The 15,750-nt window shown below is 37.1% G+C and overlaps 1 protein-coding gene across 1 annotated transcript in view; it reads left to right on the top strand.

Annotated features, from left to right (window-relative positions):
• LOC127796631 (AP-1 complex subunit gamma-2-like) overlaps nt 1-10,882 on the top strand; it is a 94,011-nt gene extending 83,129 nt beyond the window's left edge. The window contains exons 15-18 of the mRNA XM_052328875.1: nt 3,030-3,272; nt 3,359-3,534; nt 4,064-4,168; nt 10,309-10,882. Coding sequence (XP_052184835.1) covers nt 3,030-3,272; nt 3,359-3,534; nt 4,064-4,168; nt 10,309-10,404 — 620 coding nt within the window. The 3' untranslated portion in view covers nt 10,405-10,882. The remainder of the gene's footprint in view (nt 1-3,029; nt 3,273-3,358; nt 3,535-4,063; nt 4,169-10,308) is intronic.
• Nucleotides 10,883-15,750: the final 4,868 nt, after the last annotated feature.

Here is a 15,750-nt window from a genome sequence, read left to right as displayed (position 1 = left end):
ACCCAGGAGGTTGTATGAACAATCCTTTTTACCTTTGTAAATTGTAACTGAACCACTGGAATGACAGGTTACAACGATTCCAATGAAGATGTGTTTCTGTAATGAATGACTTATATTATATTCAAGTTTCTCTCTACTTCCTAACCTTCTTAAGCCAGCCAATGAAAACTATGAAAAGTGAAAACTGAGGCCTCTTTCTTGATCCTTCTCAAACCTTTCCCATTCTACACTTGAATCTTTATCAATCTTTGATTCAATCCCACAACACTGAAGTATTTTTGTTTCTTAGCAAATAAATTCAGCAACGTGTTGGCCACCAACAATCAAATACTTGAAAAAAAGCTCAGAATGAGAAACTAACCCTTTTCTCTACATCAATGGAGGTTGATATATTTCTTTTGAGTTTTTTTTTTTTTTTCTTTGGGGGTGGGGGGGGATAAAGAAGAAAAAGCAAATTGAAAAGAAGGGCGTTTCTAGTATTAAAAAAAAAGTCTGTAAAATTAAAAACCATTTTTTTGCTTTTTGTAATATGTCCTTTTTTGTAAATTTTTTAAAGGCGAGAGATACTTCTTGTTATAAAACCTTAGTGGGTGTTTAGTATCCAGCTTAGCTAAGCCATATCTAAGATAGTGATGAGATTGAATGATACTATTCCACATTTGGTAAAAGAGGTATTTCCTAAGGTTATAAGTATGCTATGTTTGGTGTGTAAAAATGTGAATGGCCAAACTACCCATTTCCCCTATAATTACATACAAGTATATGTTCATATAATTATCTATTTAATTATATTTTAAAAAAAGAAACCAGCTTTGACCACTATGGTCAGAGTTGTCGGAACCCATTGCTGGGTTTCAGCAAATTGAGGGAGGGAGGGACCGAGGGAGGGGGGAACCAAAGAAGAAGCTCATAGATTTGGTTGAGGTATGAATGGAAGCTCTCAAATCTTGGGAGCTTTAGTCAAATCTCCCATGGCCAATGTTGACTAGTAGATTAAGGGTTTGGGCTTGTATATGAGGGGTAAAATGGTTCAATATGCCAATATTTCAATCCCACTTCGATAATCCCTTGTTTGGAGGATTACCATGACAAGAGGTATTGCCTACCCCTAATCCATGTACCCAACGCCCTGTAGGGGTGTTAGGGTTGATTAGTGCCCTTAAGGATTAATTACCAAAAAAGACTCACCTTTTACTGTATTTTCAAATATGTATCAGGTCTAGACTTTCACTTTGTATCAAATCTGTAATGTTATCAGTCTGTCGTTAGAAGAGATTGTTAATTGCTGACATGTGATTTTCAATTAAATGGCATGGTTTTCAAAAAGATGAATTAGCTGAATAAAGTGGCTTGAAATGCCATATCACTTCCTTCTAAATCTCCTACCTGCCAAACGCGATGAACTAAACTAGACATTTGGGTGATGCCAACCAAAAATTTGATATCTTATGTAAAGTGAACATGCATAGCATTCAATATTGTTCCTTTTTTAATGAACTATCTTAAGAAAAGACAAACAGCGGAAATTAAAAGTCTGGTCCTAGTATTGAAAAACTTAAAAGTTTGGTATATAGTTGAAAACATGGTAGAAGGTGGGTCATTTTTTGGTGATTAACCCAATTACTAGCTATTTGGTCTTTTAACCTAAGTACAAATATCTACTGTTTTTTATTAAATATAAATTTGTTATTTAAAGCAAAAAATAGTAATTATACATAATCATTAACAGCCATCAGATGCAGTGGTGGTCAGTGTAATTTATGTGAGAGGTGTTCCTTGTGTTTTTGTAAAACCTCAGGGGTGCACAGTATAATTTACTCCATTTGAAATGGTAGCCAATACCCTATAGTACCATAACAATAGAAAATATTGTACTTTCTTTGGCACGATATTGACAACTATATCATGGCTGCACAGGTGACTGGACGTCCAAAATTCATGTAGCCAATACCATGTAGTTGGATTACGGCTTGTGATTGTTTTTGTAAACATGTGTTTTGTATTGCAACTACATTATGAAAGCCAGAGAGGTTGTTTGAGAAAAGATTTTTTATTGAGTTGTTTTAGGTTTTTCCTTTTATAGCACGGAGTTTGGGAGTTAAAAGAGTTTTTTTTTTTTCTCTTGCTAGTTCTTTTTCTTTTCTTTTTTTTTTTGGCTGGGTATCTTTTTAACCATAAAAAGTACTAAAGCAAAAGGCTCACATCTTGAAGCTTCTTTTTCCCATTGGTATTCAGTAGTAGCAGAGTAGGCCCATTTTGAGGGATAGCCTTTTCAAGCTTTGCCATCACCCAGCATCATGAAATACCAATTTACCCATTTAAAATCCAAATAGTCTACTTCAAAAAGAAAAAATAATATAGCAATGAGCAACTATTTTAACTATTTGTAAAGGATTTAGGAGCTGAGATTTGTTCCATATTAGATGCATTTTATTTTGGCAAACCAGACATTGGGCACTGAGGTGTTTGACATCTTCATGAGCTCAAAGTTAAAGCCCAAACTGAGCTGATGGTACTGGACTTAACTTTTAGCTTTCGTAAATATTGATTATAACTCGTCTGTATACTTGTATACTATTAAACTATGTTTTTTGTGATGCAGCTTGATTGGGTCCTGGCCCTTAACTATGACCCATTTAGAGTAAGCAGTTTAGTGGTTTGAGATAAAGGCATACTATTCACAGTTCTAATGTTTGTTTTTGTTTGTTCCCCTCTGAACTTTTTGTGATGATGAGCATCTGAGTAACTAATGTTTGAAGCAATTGACCACCAATTCTATTGGTCATTATGTTACCAGATATGTGAGTTTTTGTCCAACTCTGAGACCATTTGGCAACTTATTATAGTCACATTTTATGTAAATATAAAAATGAAGGACTATTTTGTCAGTGCTTTCACCTACTGTTTGTTCAGTATAAATTCCCTTGCAAGCTTTTGTGGTTGGATGTTCCTTTCTTGTTTTGAACTTCTTTCTTTGTATTATTTCATTTGAACCATGCTAATTAACTCTACTCTATCTTTTGTTCCAGGTGCAAGCCAGACTCAGAAAAGTGGCACTGATGTCTTATTGGATCTTTTGTCAATTGGGACACCTCCTACTCAAAGCAGCTCATCTACTGATATTTTATCTTCCAGTTTGGATAAACCTTCAATTGATACATTACAGGGTTTGTCTTCCCATTCTGCACCTTCTGTGCAAGCCTCTTCTCCTGCTGGTGGTTCTGCTATGTTGGATTTGCTGGATGACTTTTCTCCCAGTCCGGCAACAAGAGGTATATCCTTCATTGATACTTCCAAATGTTAATTGGATGATACTTCTCCTCAGGAAATTTCAGTAACCTTATTTCTCAATAAACAGAAAACAATGGTCCTGCTTATCCATCGATTGTTGCATTTGAGAGCAGCTCCTTGAAGATGATGTTTGAGTTCTCCAAGCCACCTGGAAACCCACAAACTACAATTATTAAGGCTACTTTCACAAATAAATCACTGAATATCTACACAGATTTTATTTTCCAGGCAGCAGTTCCAAAGGTAAGCCCTGACAACAGCCATCTTTGATTTTCTGTACTTTTCTTTCTTCTGGACTTTTAATTCATTAGCAAAATTTCACGCCTTTTGCTGTAATGTGTCTGATTTTATTATTTGATTTATGTTTTAAGAACCTCTATGTTCTATAGGAAAAGGAAATTAAAAGAATATACAATTTTGACCTAAGTTATATTCTTCTGCTTTGTCTTCACATGCACCTTTGTCTAAATGTGTAGAAATCCCTGAATTTTACAACTTAATTCTTCATGGCCTTTGAAGGTCCTATGGCTCTTATCTTTCAATTAGCATTGGAGAAAGTTTTCCTGTCTGTTAAGTTGTAGTTTAGGGCCTGGGATTCTCGTGCATAACATGATTGGTCTCATAAAGTCAATTATCACAATTCTGAAGCTCATTATTCAGTACTTCAATTTTGCTCAATTGCTAAGTTGGACCACCAAATTACTTGAAGCTGCTTCTCTTTATTTTCTTGAGCTTGGTTGGCATGATATTGTTTGGTGTTTCCAATCCACAGTTTCTTCAACTGCACCTAGATCCAGCTAGCGGTAATATCCTGCCTGCAAATGGTAATGGATCAATCACACAAGAATTGCGAGTTACAAACAGCCAACATGGCAAGGTATATTTGCTTGTTCTTCCTCATCCTAGTGCAATTGTCTTAACCAATTTTGTTCATGGGAAGAAATTGTATCATACAATACTTCATTTCTCCTTTTTAGAACTGGTTTCTTCTTTGGAATGTGATGCCGCATGTTATTGTCGTTCTTGATTTCCTTCTCCAAACGATTTTAAAAGCTTCGTAGTGAATTTTAAGCATTCATAGAGTGCTCACTTGATACATTGACGAGGATAGCGATTCATCATACTTCTAAAGTTTTTTTTGGGAAAGAGGATATGAATTTATTAATTAATTTAGGAGGGAACATGAACAACGAAAACAACCCAAACAGATCAAAACCCTCGCACCACCAAATGAGACTTCAGGACAAAACAGAGGTCAACAGCCACCCAATCCTGAAGGGAATAGAGTGCAAGAAACTGAAATCACCCTAAGCTGCTGTCAGTAGCCAAAAGACAATCATACTCAAGGAAAGCAGAACCACCCCCAAACCGAAGCTGAAGCTGAGTCCAACCACCTCCTCTACTGCCAAAAATGCAATGGTCCGCACTCAATAGAAGTTGTGAATAGGAGTATGGGAAAGAGGCCAAGCCTGAATCCAGTTAAATAGACATGTAAAAGTCAGTCTAAACCGATCAGCTGAACGAACCAAAACATTGTCAAACACCACTCTATTTCTCTCAAGCCATAAAATCCAGAGTCTGCTGAAGAAGATAGAGACCCCCCCCCAAACAACCTTTCTTTCCCCCTTGATCAAACATTTCCAAGGTATTCCTGGCAGCCATCCAACATAAACCCACCACTGAAAAAAAAAATCACCACTCTTAGCCAAGGACCAACAAGTTCTATCTTCTGAGTCAATCCTGAAATTTTGCGCTGAAATTAATGGCATAAGATCCTCCAAATGCACAGATTTACAAGGAATAAGGGCCTCTTCCAACACAAGTTCCAAACCAATACTAAACCTGACCAAGAACCAAGAGAGGAAATACAACAATTTTTATTTTCATAGATATGGAAAAGCCTTGGAAACCTCTCCTTTAAGACAGGCAGACCCAACTAGTTATCTTCCCAAAAATGGACACGATCCCCTTTCCCAACACGGAAATTCAAGCAGCTATCAGCCACAGCTCTAACCTCTGGAGAACGAAGACAGGTTGATGAAATGTCTTTCCAGGCTGTACTAATATGACGAGAAGAGACAGAAGTTGTAGTTGGTGGCCAAGAAGGGCATACTTGTCCATAATTACTCAGTGCCATAGGAAACCCTCATCATCAAAAAACTGCCACCACCATTTAAACAACAGATCATTGTTCTTGATAAGAATAGAGTCCACCCCAAGGCCACCAAATTTAATCCACTGAATCCCAAGAAACTAGAGCCATCTTCTTCCTATCACTGGAAACTCCCCCAAAAAAATTCCTTTGCAGCTTAACCAGCTTTGTAGCCACCCCTCTGGGTATTTTAAAGATTGATAGGTAATAGATAAGGAGATTGCTGAGAACCACCTTAATTAGGGTCAATCTCCCAGCAATAGAAAGAACCTTAGTCTTTCAAAACGCCAACTTCTTTTCCACCTTCTGAATGATAGAGGGTGACGTGGAAATATGCCTAGGACTCGCCCCAGGTGGAAGACCAAGATACTTAAAAGGGAAACACCCTATCTTGCAGTTTAACAGTTAAGCCACCTCCATTAGTCACAACTCATCCATAGTAAGCCCATAGATAGAACTTTTACAAAATTTACCTTCAAACCAGATCAATTTTCTTTTCAGATTCCTAAGATACTCCATTACTGCCCGGCAAAAAATCAAACTGTCATCAGCAAATTGAAGATGAGAAATTATCAAACCCAGGAGTCTACCTCCACCCCTTTAAATAAGCCACAACATTGGGCTTGGCTAATTAAACTATTCAGCCCTTCAGCAACTAGAATAGAAAGAAAAGGATATAAGGGGTCATCTTGCTTTAAACCCCTCTCCATATTAAAGGAACTTGCAATTGCTCCATTTACAAGTACTGTGATATTTTGATGTTTTAACACATTGAAACACCCAAGAATTCCACTTCTGTCCAAAGCCCATAAGATTCATTATTTCCTCCAAATAGCCCCAGTCTGCACTGTCTACAGCCTTTACGAAGTCCAATTTAAATAGTACCACACCTTTTTCCCCTCCTTTTTGGCTGAATCAATCTATTTGTTTGCTACCAAAACCCCATCTAAGATCTGATGACCTTTATTAAAGCACTTTGGGTTCTCCGATAACTTTGTGAATAACTCTTTGCAGCCTGGTCACCAAGTCCGTAGAGATAATCTTTTGAAGCCCCCCAATCAAGGAAATAGGCTGAAAGTCATTTAGTTTAGTAGGGGTTTCTTTTTTGGGAATAAGAGTCAAGAATGCCAACTTGGTACTTTTTGGCAGGCTGCCATGAGCATAAAAATGAACAATAAACTCCATAGCATCAGAAGAGATCTGAGGCCAAAATCTTTTAAGTTGAAATTGCCTGAAGCGTTACTGCCATCACACTCCCAAACAGCCCTTCTAACTTCATCAAGAGTAAATGGAGCTTCAAGAGATTGTGAAGAAGAGGAAAGTAAGCACTTAAGACTCAGGCCTGCAGCTGAAGGCCTATCCGCATGTGACAATGATTCTGGAGGTGCAGCCCCAATACTTTGCTTTATTAATTCCGGATCAGGCAACAAAGAGTGCCCGTCATGAAAAGCACCAACATAGGTCCTCTTGCTCCTAGTTGAAGCAAAGAGATGAAAAAACTCATATTATGGCCCCCTTCTTTATTCCATTTAATCCTAGAATGCTGCCTCAAATAAGATTCCTTGAACTTTGACAACCCTACTAGCTCTCCCAAAGAAAGCTCCTCCTAGGAACAGAAAAAGATGTGCAACCCAATTCAATTTCTCTAAGGTGTCCAATTCAGCTTCCAATCTATCTGTTGCTGCCTCCAGATCACACTCATGCCATTTGTGCCATTCCTTAAGAAGAATTTTGAGATGTCTTAACTTGGTTGCCACATGAAAGGGGCTGGACTTATTCCTCCCTAGATTTTTTTTCCCACCAGGCTGTAATCATATTCTTGAAGTTTGATAACTGGAACCAGAAATCTAAAAACTGAGAAGGCTGAGGACTCCAATTAACTGGCAGAGTCAAGAAATAGAGGTGTGTGATCTGAAAACCCCGTAGGAGAGTCCACAACTTTAACCCCGGAAAAGCATAGAGCCATTCAGAAGAGACTAGAAAAATCTATCTAGCTTACTTACCCCAGCAACATTTGTCCAAGTGTATTTATGTCCCAACAATGGTATGTTGAACGAAGCACAGGAATTAACAAATATGTTGAATGTGAATCTGCATCTGGCCGAACCCAAACCAATCCTATCCTTACACCTCAGAACTTCATAAAAGTCACCAAAAACACAGCAAGGCAAGGTAGAGACAAATAGGACATGAATTGTTGAATTTCCTGCGACACCTGATTTCTTGATTCAACATCTGTAGGCCCGTAAACTGCAATAAAGATACAGTTAAAATTTCCTTGCAACCAGCAACCCTCTACAGCCACCTAGGAATTGAACTTAGACACAGATGATGAGCTGAAAGATTCACTATCCCAAACTATAAGGGAGGTATCCCGCTCTACCCAAAGCCACCACATAGCTCCAATAAAAGAAGTCATATCCAGAAATCTGTTTGACAAGATCCAAAGAGACGGACTCCAATTTTGTTTCTAGAAGTGCAATAAAGCTTACATGTTTCTTCTGGACCAGCCTTAAAACCGCCTTTCTTTTTATCCGGGAACCCAAACCACTAATATTCCACTAAAAGTGCCTTTTGCTTTGCAACCCACTCTGCTTGTGTTGCCCAACTCCAAGCAATAATAACATTGAGAACACTGTTTTCCTCACCCCTAGTCACCAGCCTTAAGGCCTTCCAGATGTACCAAGTAGCCTCGGCCTCAGCCACAATATCTAAATCACCTTCAACATTCACATCAGGACTGCTAATGTTGTAATGAGGACCACACACTGTTAATGATTGGTTTTCCATAATCAACTTTGTTCCGGATCAGATGGCTAACCTCTGAAGCAGCCTGATCGAATGAGAATTAACATAGCTTTCCCTCTACGCCTTCTGAAATGCTTGTAAGTTAATCGAAAGGTCCTTTTTCTCCCCTTGGGTTTTAGGGCAGAAGCCCCAACCAGACCAGGTCTTTCCAGAATCAGTCCCTGATTATCAGCATTCCTTTCTGCCAGAGAAAGATCATTCCTTTCCACCTCAGGTTTCAACGAAATTCTCAAAAATCAGGCCACCTTCTAGCTTCAAAAAGCTAGAAGTAGGGTTTCCAAAAACAAGAAGTGAAAATTGAAGATCAGTTTGTGTAGCAACAAAACCTGAATGAGTCAAAGCCCCCTCGTTTCTCTCTCCTTGATTATCAGAAACCAAAAAACTAGACTGAAGCACTCTTGGAAGTACCAAAGCCTGAAAAATACCCACTCCCAAAGAAACATAAAAATTTGGCAAATTCTCATACAACCCTCTTATATTTTCCAAGAGCAGCCTCCCCCACAAGAAATGGAAGTAATAGACACATCCTCATCTTGCTCCATCAAGGAAAAGTCAGGTCCCTTTAGACGAAGCACCTTAGATGACCAAACCTCCTGCATAGAATTCAAATTTGAATTTGAATTTGAATGATCAGAACTTGACAAAGGTCATTGGAAACCTGACCGGCCGAAACTGAAACCTGGTGGGCTGGAATTGAACTGAAACCAGAAGATTGAAAGGATGGAAACTGGCAGAGGGAAGAATTGTTCTTCCAAGATTATAATATCAAAAACACAACCATCAATCTTCCAGTGTACAATCTTAGTGATAGGCTTATGATGATTTGTAGACTCCAGGAGTCTTGCCTCATCAAGCTGCCTCCTTCCCTGGGTATCAGGATCTGAATATGAAACTTCCCACTGCACAGCAATTAGACTGAAGAAATTAGAGTTCCAAGCTGATAAAGAAATTCCCTCACACCTTAACCATACATTTTTTTCAAAGCTGACATCCCTAGGGATCCAATCCCTCACAGAATCAAACCACTGTGATAACCAATGAGCACCCCCCTCCATTATATTACTTCTGATATTTTCATCTTCAAAAAGCAAGAGCATCATCTTGCCCCATGGGCTTCACTTGACTAGAGTAAACACTTTCTAAAGCAATGATCTCTTGTAATCTAGGAATAATCCTTTCACATACCTGACTGCATAACAATAAAGCCAAGCCCGATCTTCCTCCATCGATTGATAAATTAAATCTACATCCTGAGACTTAACAACCTCCACAAAGGACTTCTGTTCCCCAGGTAATCCATCAAACTGAACCCAAGCCTTTTGAGAAGGGCCTCTAGTTCTTCCATTCTTTCCCCTTGTACTTTGCCACACTGGAGGTTTGCTAACCTGATTCCAGTTGATAGTTGAAATTCTACTTTGATTGAAATCCTGAGAACTCCTTCGTACTGACCTCTTTGTTGCCCACTTAACAACAATTATCCTTCTGTACAATATGCTTCCGTTGACCTGTTAACTGCTGCTGGAGCCCCACCTGTTGAACTATACCGAATAAAAGCGCAATTGAACTTATTCCGTCCTTTGGATCATCTCAATATATCAATGCCCTCTATTTCTCCATACTTAGCAAAAGTGCTGTGCAAGACCGAGTGACTGGCCATGGAATGAAGAAAATCAACAAAAACAGTATTGAAAATATCCCAGATCCGATTATTGTCATTCAAATCTGTTGACTGTTGGTACTTTAGGTTGTCAATCAACTACCCAAAACCACCTTCTCAGCTGCTCATGTCCTCTAGAGAAATCACAGACCCTCCACAAGCTCTGAATTTGGCTCATCTGCTCGCCTGAAAACTCTCGAGCCCAGCTTCTCCTTCTCATCAGACCTCTTTTACTTACCTTACCCATATACTAAGTCCCTTAAAGAAAGAAAATAGAAGAACCTAGTCATCTGGAGAGCTGTTCGGTATTATCTCATTTAGTACATATATTAAATTATAAGATGTTATGCTATTAAATTTTCTTTTTCAGATACCTATATTACATTTCTTCTATTTGCAGAAATCCCTTGTCATGCGCACAAGGATAGGTTACAAGATGAATGACAGAGATATTTTGGAGGAAGGGCAAATCAACAATTTCCCGCGAGATTTGTAGGGCTGAATGTTCCTGAGTGTTGCAAAAGATGACAGGGCGTGAACTGCTCTATTCTTTTCTCAGGAGTCAGGGGAAGCATCTTCTCCCTGCCTATAGTGTCGGTGCAATCCTCTCTCTCTCTCTCTCTCTCTCTCTCTCTCTCTCTAATTCTATTATTTTAGGGGAGGTTGTTTCATAGGGGACTTTTTAAGTGATCCAAGGGTATGGGGTAGCTCGGATTCTCCATTTTGCGACTCTTTTTCTACTGTTTGAAGTTGTTTTTTTTGTACATTAGGGTAAGAGTCTCTTATATGTGAAATGAAAGTTAAAATCTTCCTTTGAGATGCTGATAGGAGCCGCGTGTTGTATTGGGAACTTGAAGAGCACTTCAGTGTTAAAAAAGCCAAGATTTTTGAACCCACCGGCTTTATTTCAAAGATTTTGCTAGTCTGAAAATGTAATATATATGTATTGAATTTGAATCATATTTTTTACTCTACATATGCCTTTTCATTTTGTTGCCCCATAAATCAATGTGTATATGTAGAAAATGCCATGGGCAAAATCCTTCTGGAGTGTTTCTCCCATCGAATGCCTCATTAACCATCTCTTTCTCTCTCGAATGCCCCATTAACCATCTCTCTCTCTCTATCTCTCTGACTTCGTTTCAGCTTTTTTGCCTTGTGGGTTTTGGTGGCTATGATCTCAATTTCCATGGACATGTGTAAATTATAGGGTACCTGAGTTTTCATATGCTTCATGCGTGTGCGTATACCTCTCTTCTGTTCACCTTATCATACATTTGCTTTCTATGTTTTTTGTTGCTATTAGTTGGTGAATTTATGTAAGTTTTAGACGCCATGGACTCATGTAGTTACTACGAAATGGGGATCGTAACGCCTCATTTCTCCAGTATGTTAGGTAACGTAAGATTTTGGAGATATTTTTTTTTTCTAATCAATGAAAACTCAATACAAAATTGATCTCTGAAGATCCCGTTACACTTTCTCAGTATATCAATTATGAACCATCAATAAGCTAAGACAGGTATATCATCTTAAATGCGGAAACTAGATTGAAACTTCAATAAATCATAATCGAACCAACTTTATTTATAACATAAAGTCAAACTAATATTTTACATGGCGTGCTCAAAATAAACAACATAATTGAAACGACGTAATATAAAGCATCCACTAATTGTCGTCACTTCTCAGCAATTTCCTTTCTTTTTACATTATTGCTTTCACTTGAAATGTTTGAATATTTTAGGGACAAAGTTCATATTACATGATGAATCATCTAAGTGAGAATTCAAAAACACATTTTTTATGAATGAATGCAAGACATGAAATAAACCAACACAACTCGGTAAGTCCTAACTCAAAAGAATCCCATAGTGCTTATTCATGTCACGAGAAAAGAGCAATCTTTCTAAAAATTATGCCATCATACTGACACATCGACACGATGCGATTCTAACTTAAGAGGGGCAAGTCAACGCATCTCTCCAACATCTCGAGAACAATTGTTACCAACTCTTGGCCTAGGAGGGTCACATCAACGTAGGAACTCGACTCACCACATTTACGTGGGGAATTACGTTCACACTCTAAGCATTTAGGAACCACAACACAATCTCAATCCCAAAATTTCACATTGACCACCTAGTCATCTTAGTGCAATTTTTCTAACCAAACGACCTGGCACGAAAACCAAAGCGGCTATCCCGGCATACTCACCAGCATAAGATACCATTATTATTCCGTCACGCTCTTGGAGAATTATGGCTACATTATCCAGACAACATTCTAGGCTGACATCCCACATGAACAACACAATATGGACCACCTAGTCATCCTAGTGGAACTTCCCTGACCAAACGGCCCAATACGAAAATCAAAACGGCTATCCCAACATGTACACCAACACAAGATAACCCTATTTTTTCGTCACGCTCTTGGAGAATTATGGCTACACTATCCAGACAACATCTTAGGTTGACATTTCATACGAACACACAAAACTTAAGACAATGCCACATTTCACAATTCAATACATCATATAAACAACAGCTTTATAAAATGTAATGTACAAGTTTGAAATATTTAGGGACGAACCTCTCTCATAAAATCAACCGTCACCGGTTACCGTTTGCATGCAATAAAATCGTTTTGCATAAAATCACCACACATTTAGGTAATACAAATACCAAGTTTTAGAGAAGAAACACCCACAGCAAATAAGTTTGGGGGAGAACCACTCACAAGTCAAAATCAAGTTTTTCGATAGAACATTACCTGGAACGAAACTTAGAACACCTTGAATCTTGTGTCCAATCTCGATTTTCATGCAACTCCTCAAATCTTTTAACCAAACCACTTTCTTACGCGCTGCCCAAGTGCTCTACGCGTGTGATGCCTCGCGTATTCTTTAAAAGCCCTCTTCCCACTAAACCTGAAGCACTCTTGTCTAGCACGAGTTTATCATAATTTTGAATGAGAAACCCTTAGCCATGAACCCCTTATTTATAGGGTTTGGAAACTTAGTCACCAAAAATTACATATTCTGCAATCATTTCAAATCTTTTAAGATATTCTGTAATTATTCTAAATCTTCTAAGATTTTATATAATTATTTTCAAATTTTTTAAGATTCTCTGCAATCATTCTAAATCTTCTAAGATTTTCTATAATCATTCCCAAATCTTTTAAGATTTTTTGTAATCATTTTAAATCTTCTAAGATTTTTTGTAATCATTCCAAATCTTCTAAGATTTTATGCAATCATTGTTATCCAAATCAAATCTTATTCAAATCAAATTTTTATCCAAATCAAATCATATCCAACAAAATCTTATCTAATCAAATTTTATCCAAATCTTATCTTATCTATTCAAATCTTATACTTAAAGTCATCATGAGCCTTCATTTTATCTCTAAAGTCATCATGAGATTTCATCTTTATCTCTAAAGTTATTATGAGATTTTTTATAAATCTCCCAAATGCCCCTAATAAAAAGGTTTCAAAAATTACACTTTGACCCAAACTTTTGGGTAATTGCACTTAGACCATTTTCAACATAGTCCAGTGCTAATTTTTAATTGTATTTTAGTCCCTGGAGAATGTATTAATTATGCTAATACCCTTGTTTTTAGGTAAATTATACTTTTACCTGAACCTCAAAAATTACGATTTTGTCCCTAGCTCAGAAATTGAACTTTTGTCAAATATCCACAATCCCTTAAAATATCCTATTTCCTCAAGTATTTAAATCTAAAAATCTTGAGTATTATTTCCTGTACAATCATTCAATGTTCCAAGCTAAAATTAGTCGTACCGAGAAATTATTTCTGGTTTGATTGCTTTAAGTGTCATAAATCATATCTCAAGACACTCGTCAATACTATTTCATTTTCCTTTGACTATCTAGTGTCCGAGGTACTCCTTTCAATCGATTCGGTTTCTTAAAACTGCGATAGTGTACCTTATAGTCTTATTCTTTCGATAATTTTATTTATACCCTTAATAAAATATCATTTATAATCTCGAGTATTTCTCGAGTATTACAGGGATGATTGGCTTGGTTGGCTGCCCAAAATTAAGCTGCTTTTAGATAAAATCTGCAGAATCTTTGGACGGAGGGCCACAACCCTATCTATCCATAAGAAAACGCTTATTATAATTTTGATTCAGCCACTAATTGTTCTCTCTTAAATTTTCAATAAGAAAACATTCATGCATGCGTGCATGTGATGGAGAACGAAAGGATATTAAATGATTGGGAAATTTTATTTCCGGTTACTCATTTTGCTATTTGCACTCATATTTTTTTTAATATATCTGAAATATCTTTTATTTAAAAATTTATTTTTGCCCTCTCCACTCTCTCTCAATAAACTGGCCACCATCCACCATACGCGACTGTCCATTCATGCCGGAAATGATGTAGTTAAGAACATCAGTTATGATAGGATGAAGATAAAAAAAAAAATGATAAAATTACAGCCAAGAATGCCAATTACGATGGGGTGAAGATAAAAAAAAAAAAAAGAAAGATAAAAATATAGTCATGAAGTAAAAGACGAGACATCCAAACACATACTCAGATATACTATATATACACACGTATATACAGACACACACACATATATATACACACATGCAGACACACACATATATAATATACACAAACACACACATACATATATAGGGGCGGAGCTAAGATTTTTTAATTGAGGGGCTTCAAAAAGAAAATTTCAATTGTCAACTTCATCAATAAATTCTTTTTTTTTCCAACCACAAAAGTCAAGGGTGAAACTAAAATTTTAACAGAATTTGGGAAAGAAAATGAGGAGGAGGGGGGGGGGGCTTGTAATAAAAATATATTATTTTTTAGTGTTCAAAATCTACTTTTAAAAAAAATTTGGGAGGGCTTCAGCCTCCCTTGCCTCCGCCACTGTAAATATATATACGCGCGCACATACATATACACGGACATATACAGATACATATATACACGCCTCTAAACCCTAGGGTTCGCAGCGCCTTAAAGGTCCTTGAACCCTAGGATTCAAGGCGCATTTTTGGGAGAAGGGGCATGGAGGCGGTCGTCGCAGGCAAGTATGGCTGCTTGTGCGTATGTCTGTGTGTGTATATATACATATACATATGAGTGTCTGTGTGTGTGTGTATATATATGTGTATCTGTGTATGTGTTTGAATGCTTTGCCTTTTATTCCATGTTTGTATTTTCAATCGGGTTTTTTTTTTTTGCTCTTCGTCCCATCGTAACTGGCATTCTAGGCTGCATTATCTTCGGGTGACGGCCAGTTTATTAAGAGAGAAAGTGAGGAGGGCAAAAATAAATTTTTAAATAAAAGTATTTTAGGCATCTTATAAAAATATGACCACCAATGGCAAAATGGATGGATGCAAATAGAATTTCTCAGGTTGATTTTAGATTTTGTCTCTTGAAATCTTTTTACGTCTTGGGTGGGTTCAAATCCAAATGAATTGGGATTTAAATTAACACCTCCTACCGTACTGTATTTTTAGCTCAGCAATGGTCAATGGTCACTACTCTTAGCAATTTAGGTTATTTGAGAAAATTCTTGCTAACAATCCCATCAATCATCTCAAATAATGTTGTAAACTGAACTAACTCGATGGTTCAAAATCCCTATCTTGTTAGTTTTTTTCATTTTGATCCTTTTTTTAATTATTTTGGGCTAAGTATTATCTTGCTTTGGATTTGATTATAAATGTGAATTTATTAATTTTGATCCAATTAAGAATCAACTCATTAAAATTAAATATGTAATATATTGTGTAAACATATATTATGTCTAAAAAATAATAAAAATA

This window comes from Diospyros lotus, chromosome 3, assembly GCF_014633365.1.
Source record: "Diospyros lotus cultivar Yz01 chromosome 3, ASM1463336v1, whole genome shotgun sequence".
In the NCBI taxonomy this organism is placed as follows: domain Eukaryota; kingdom Viridiplantae; phylum Streptophyta; class Magnoliopsida; order Ericales; family Ebenaceae; genus Diospyros; species Diospyros lotus.
The sequence above is the reverse complement of the archived record's forward strand: the minus strand, read 5'-3'. Positions and strand labels throughout refer to the sequence as shown.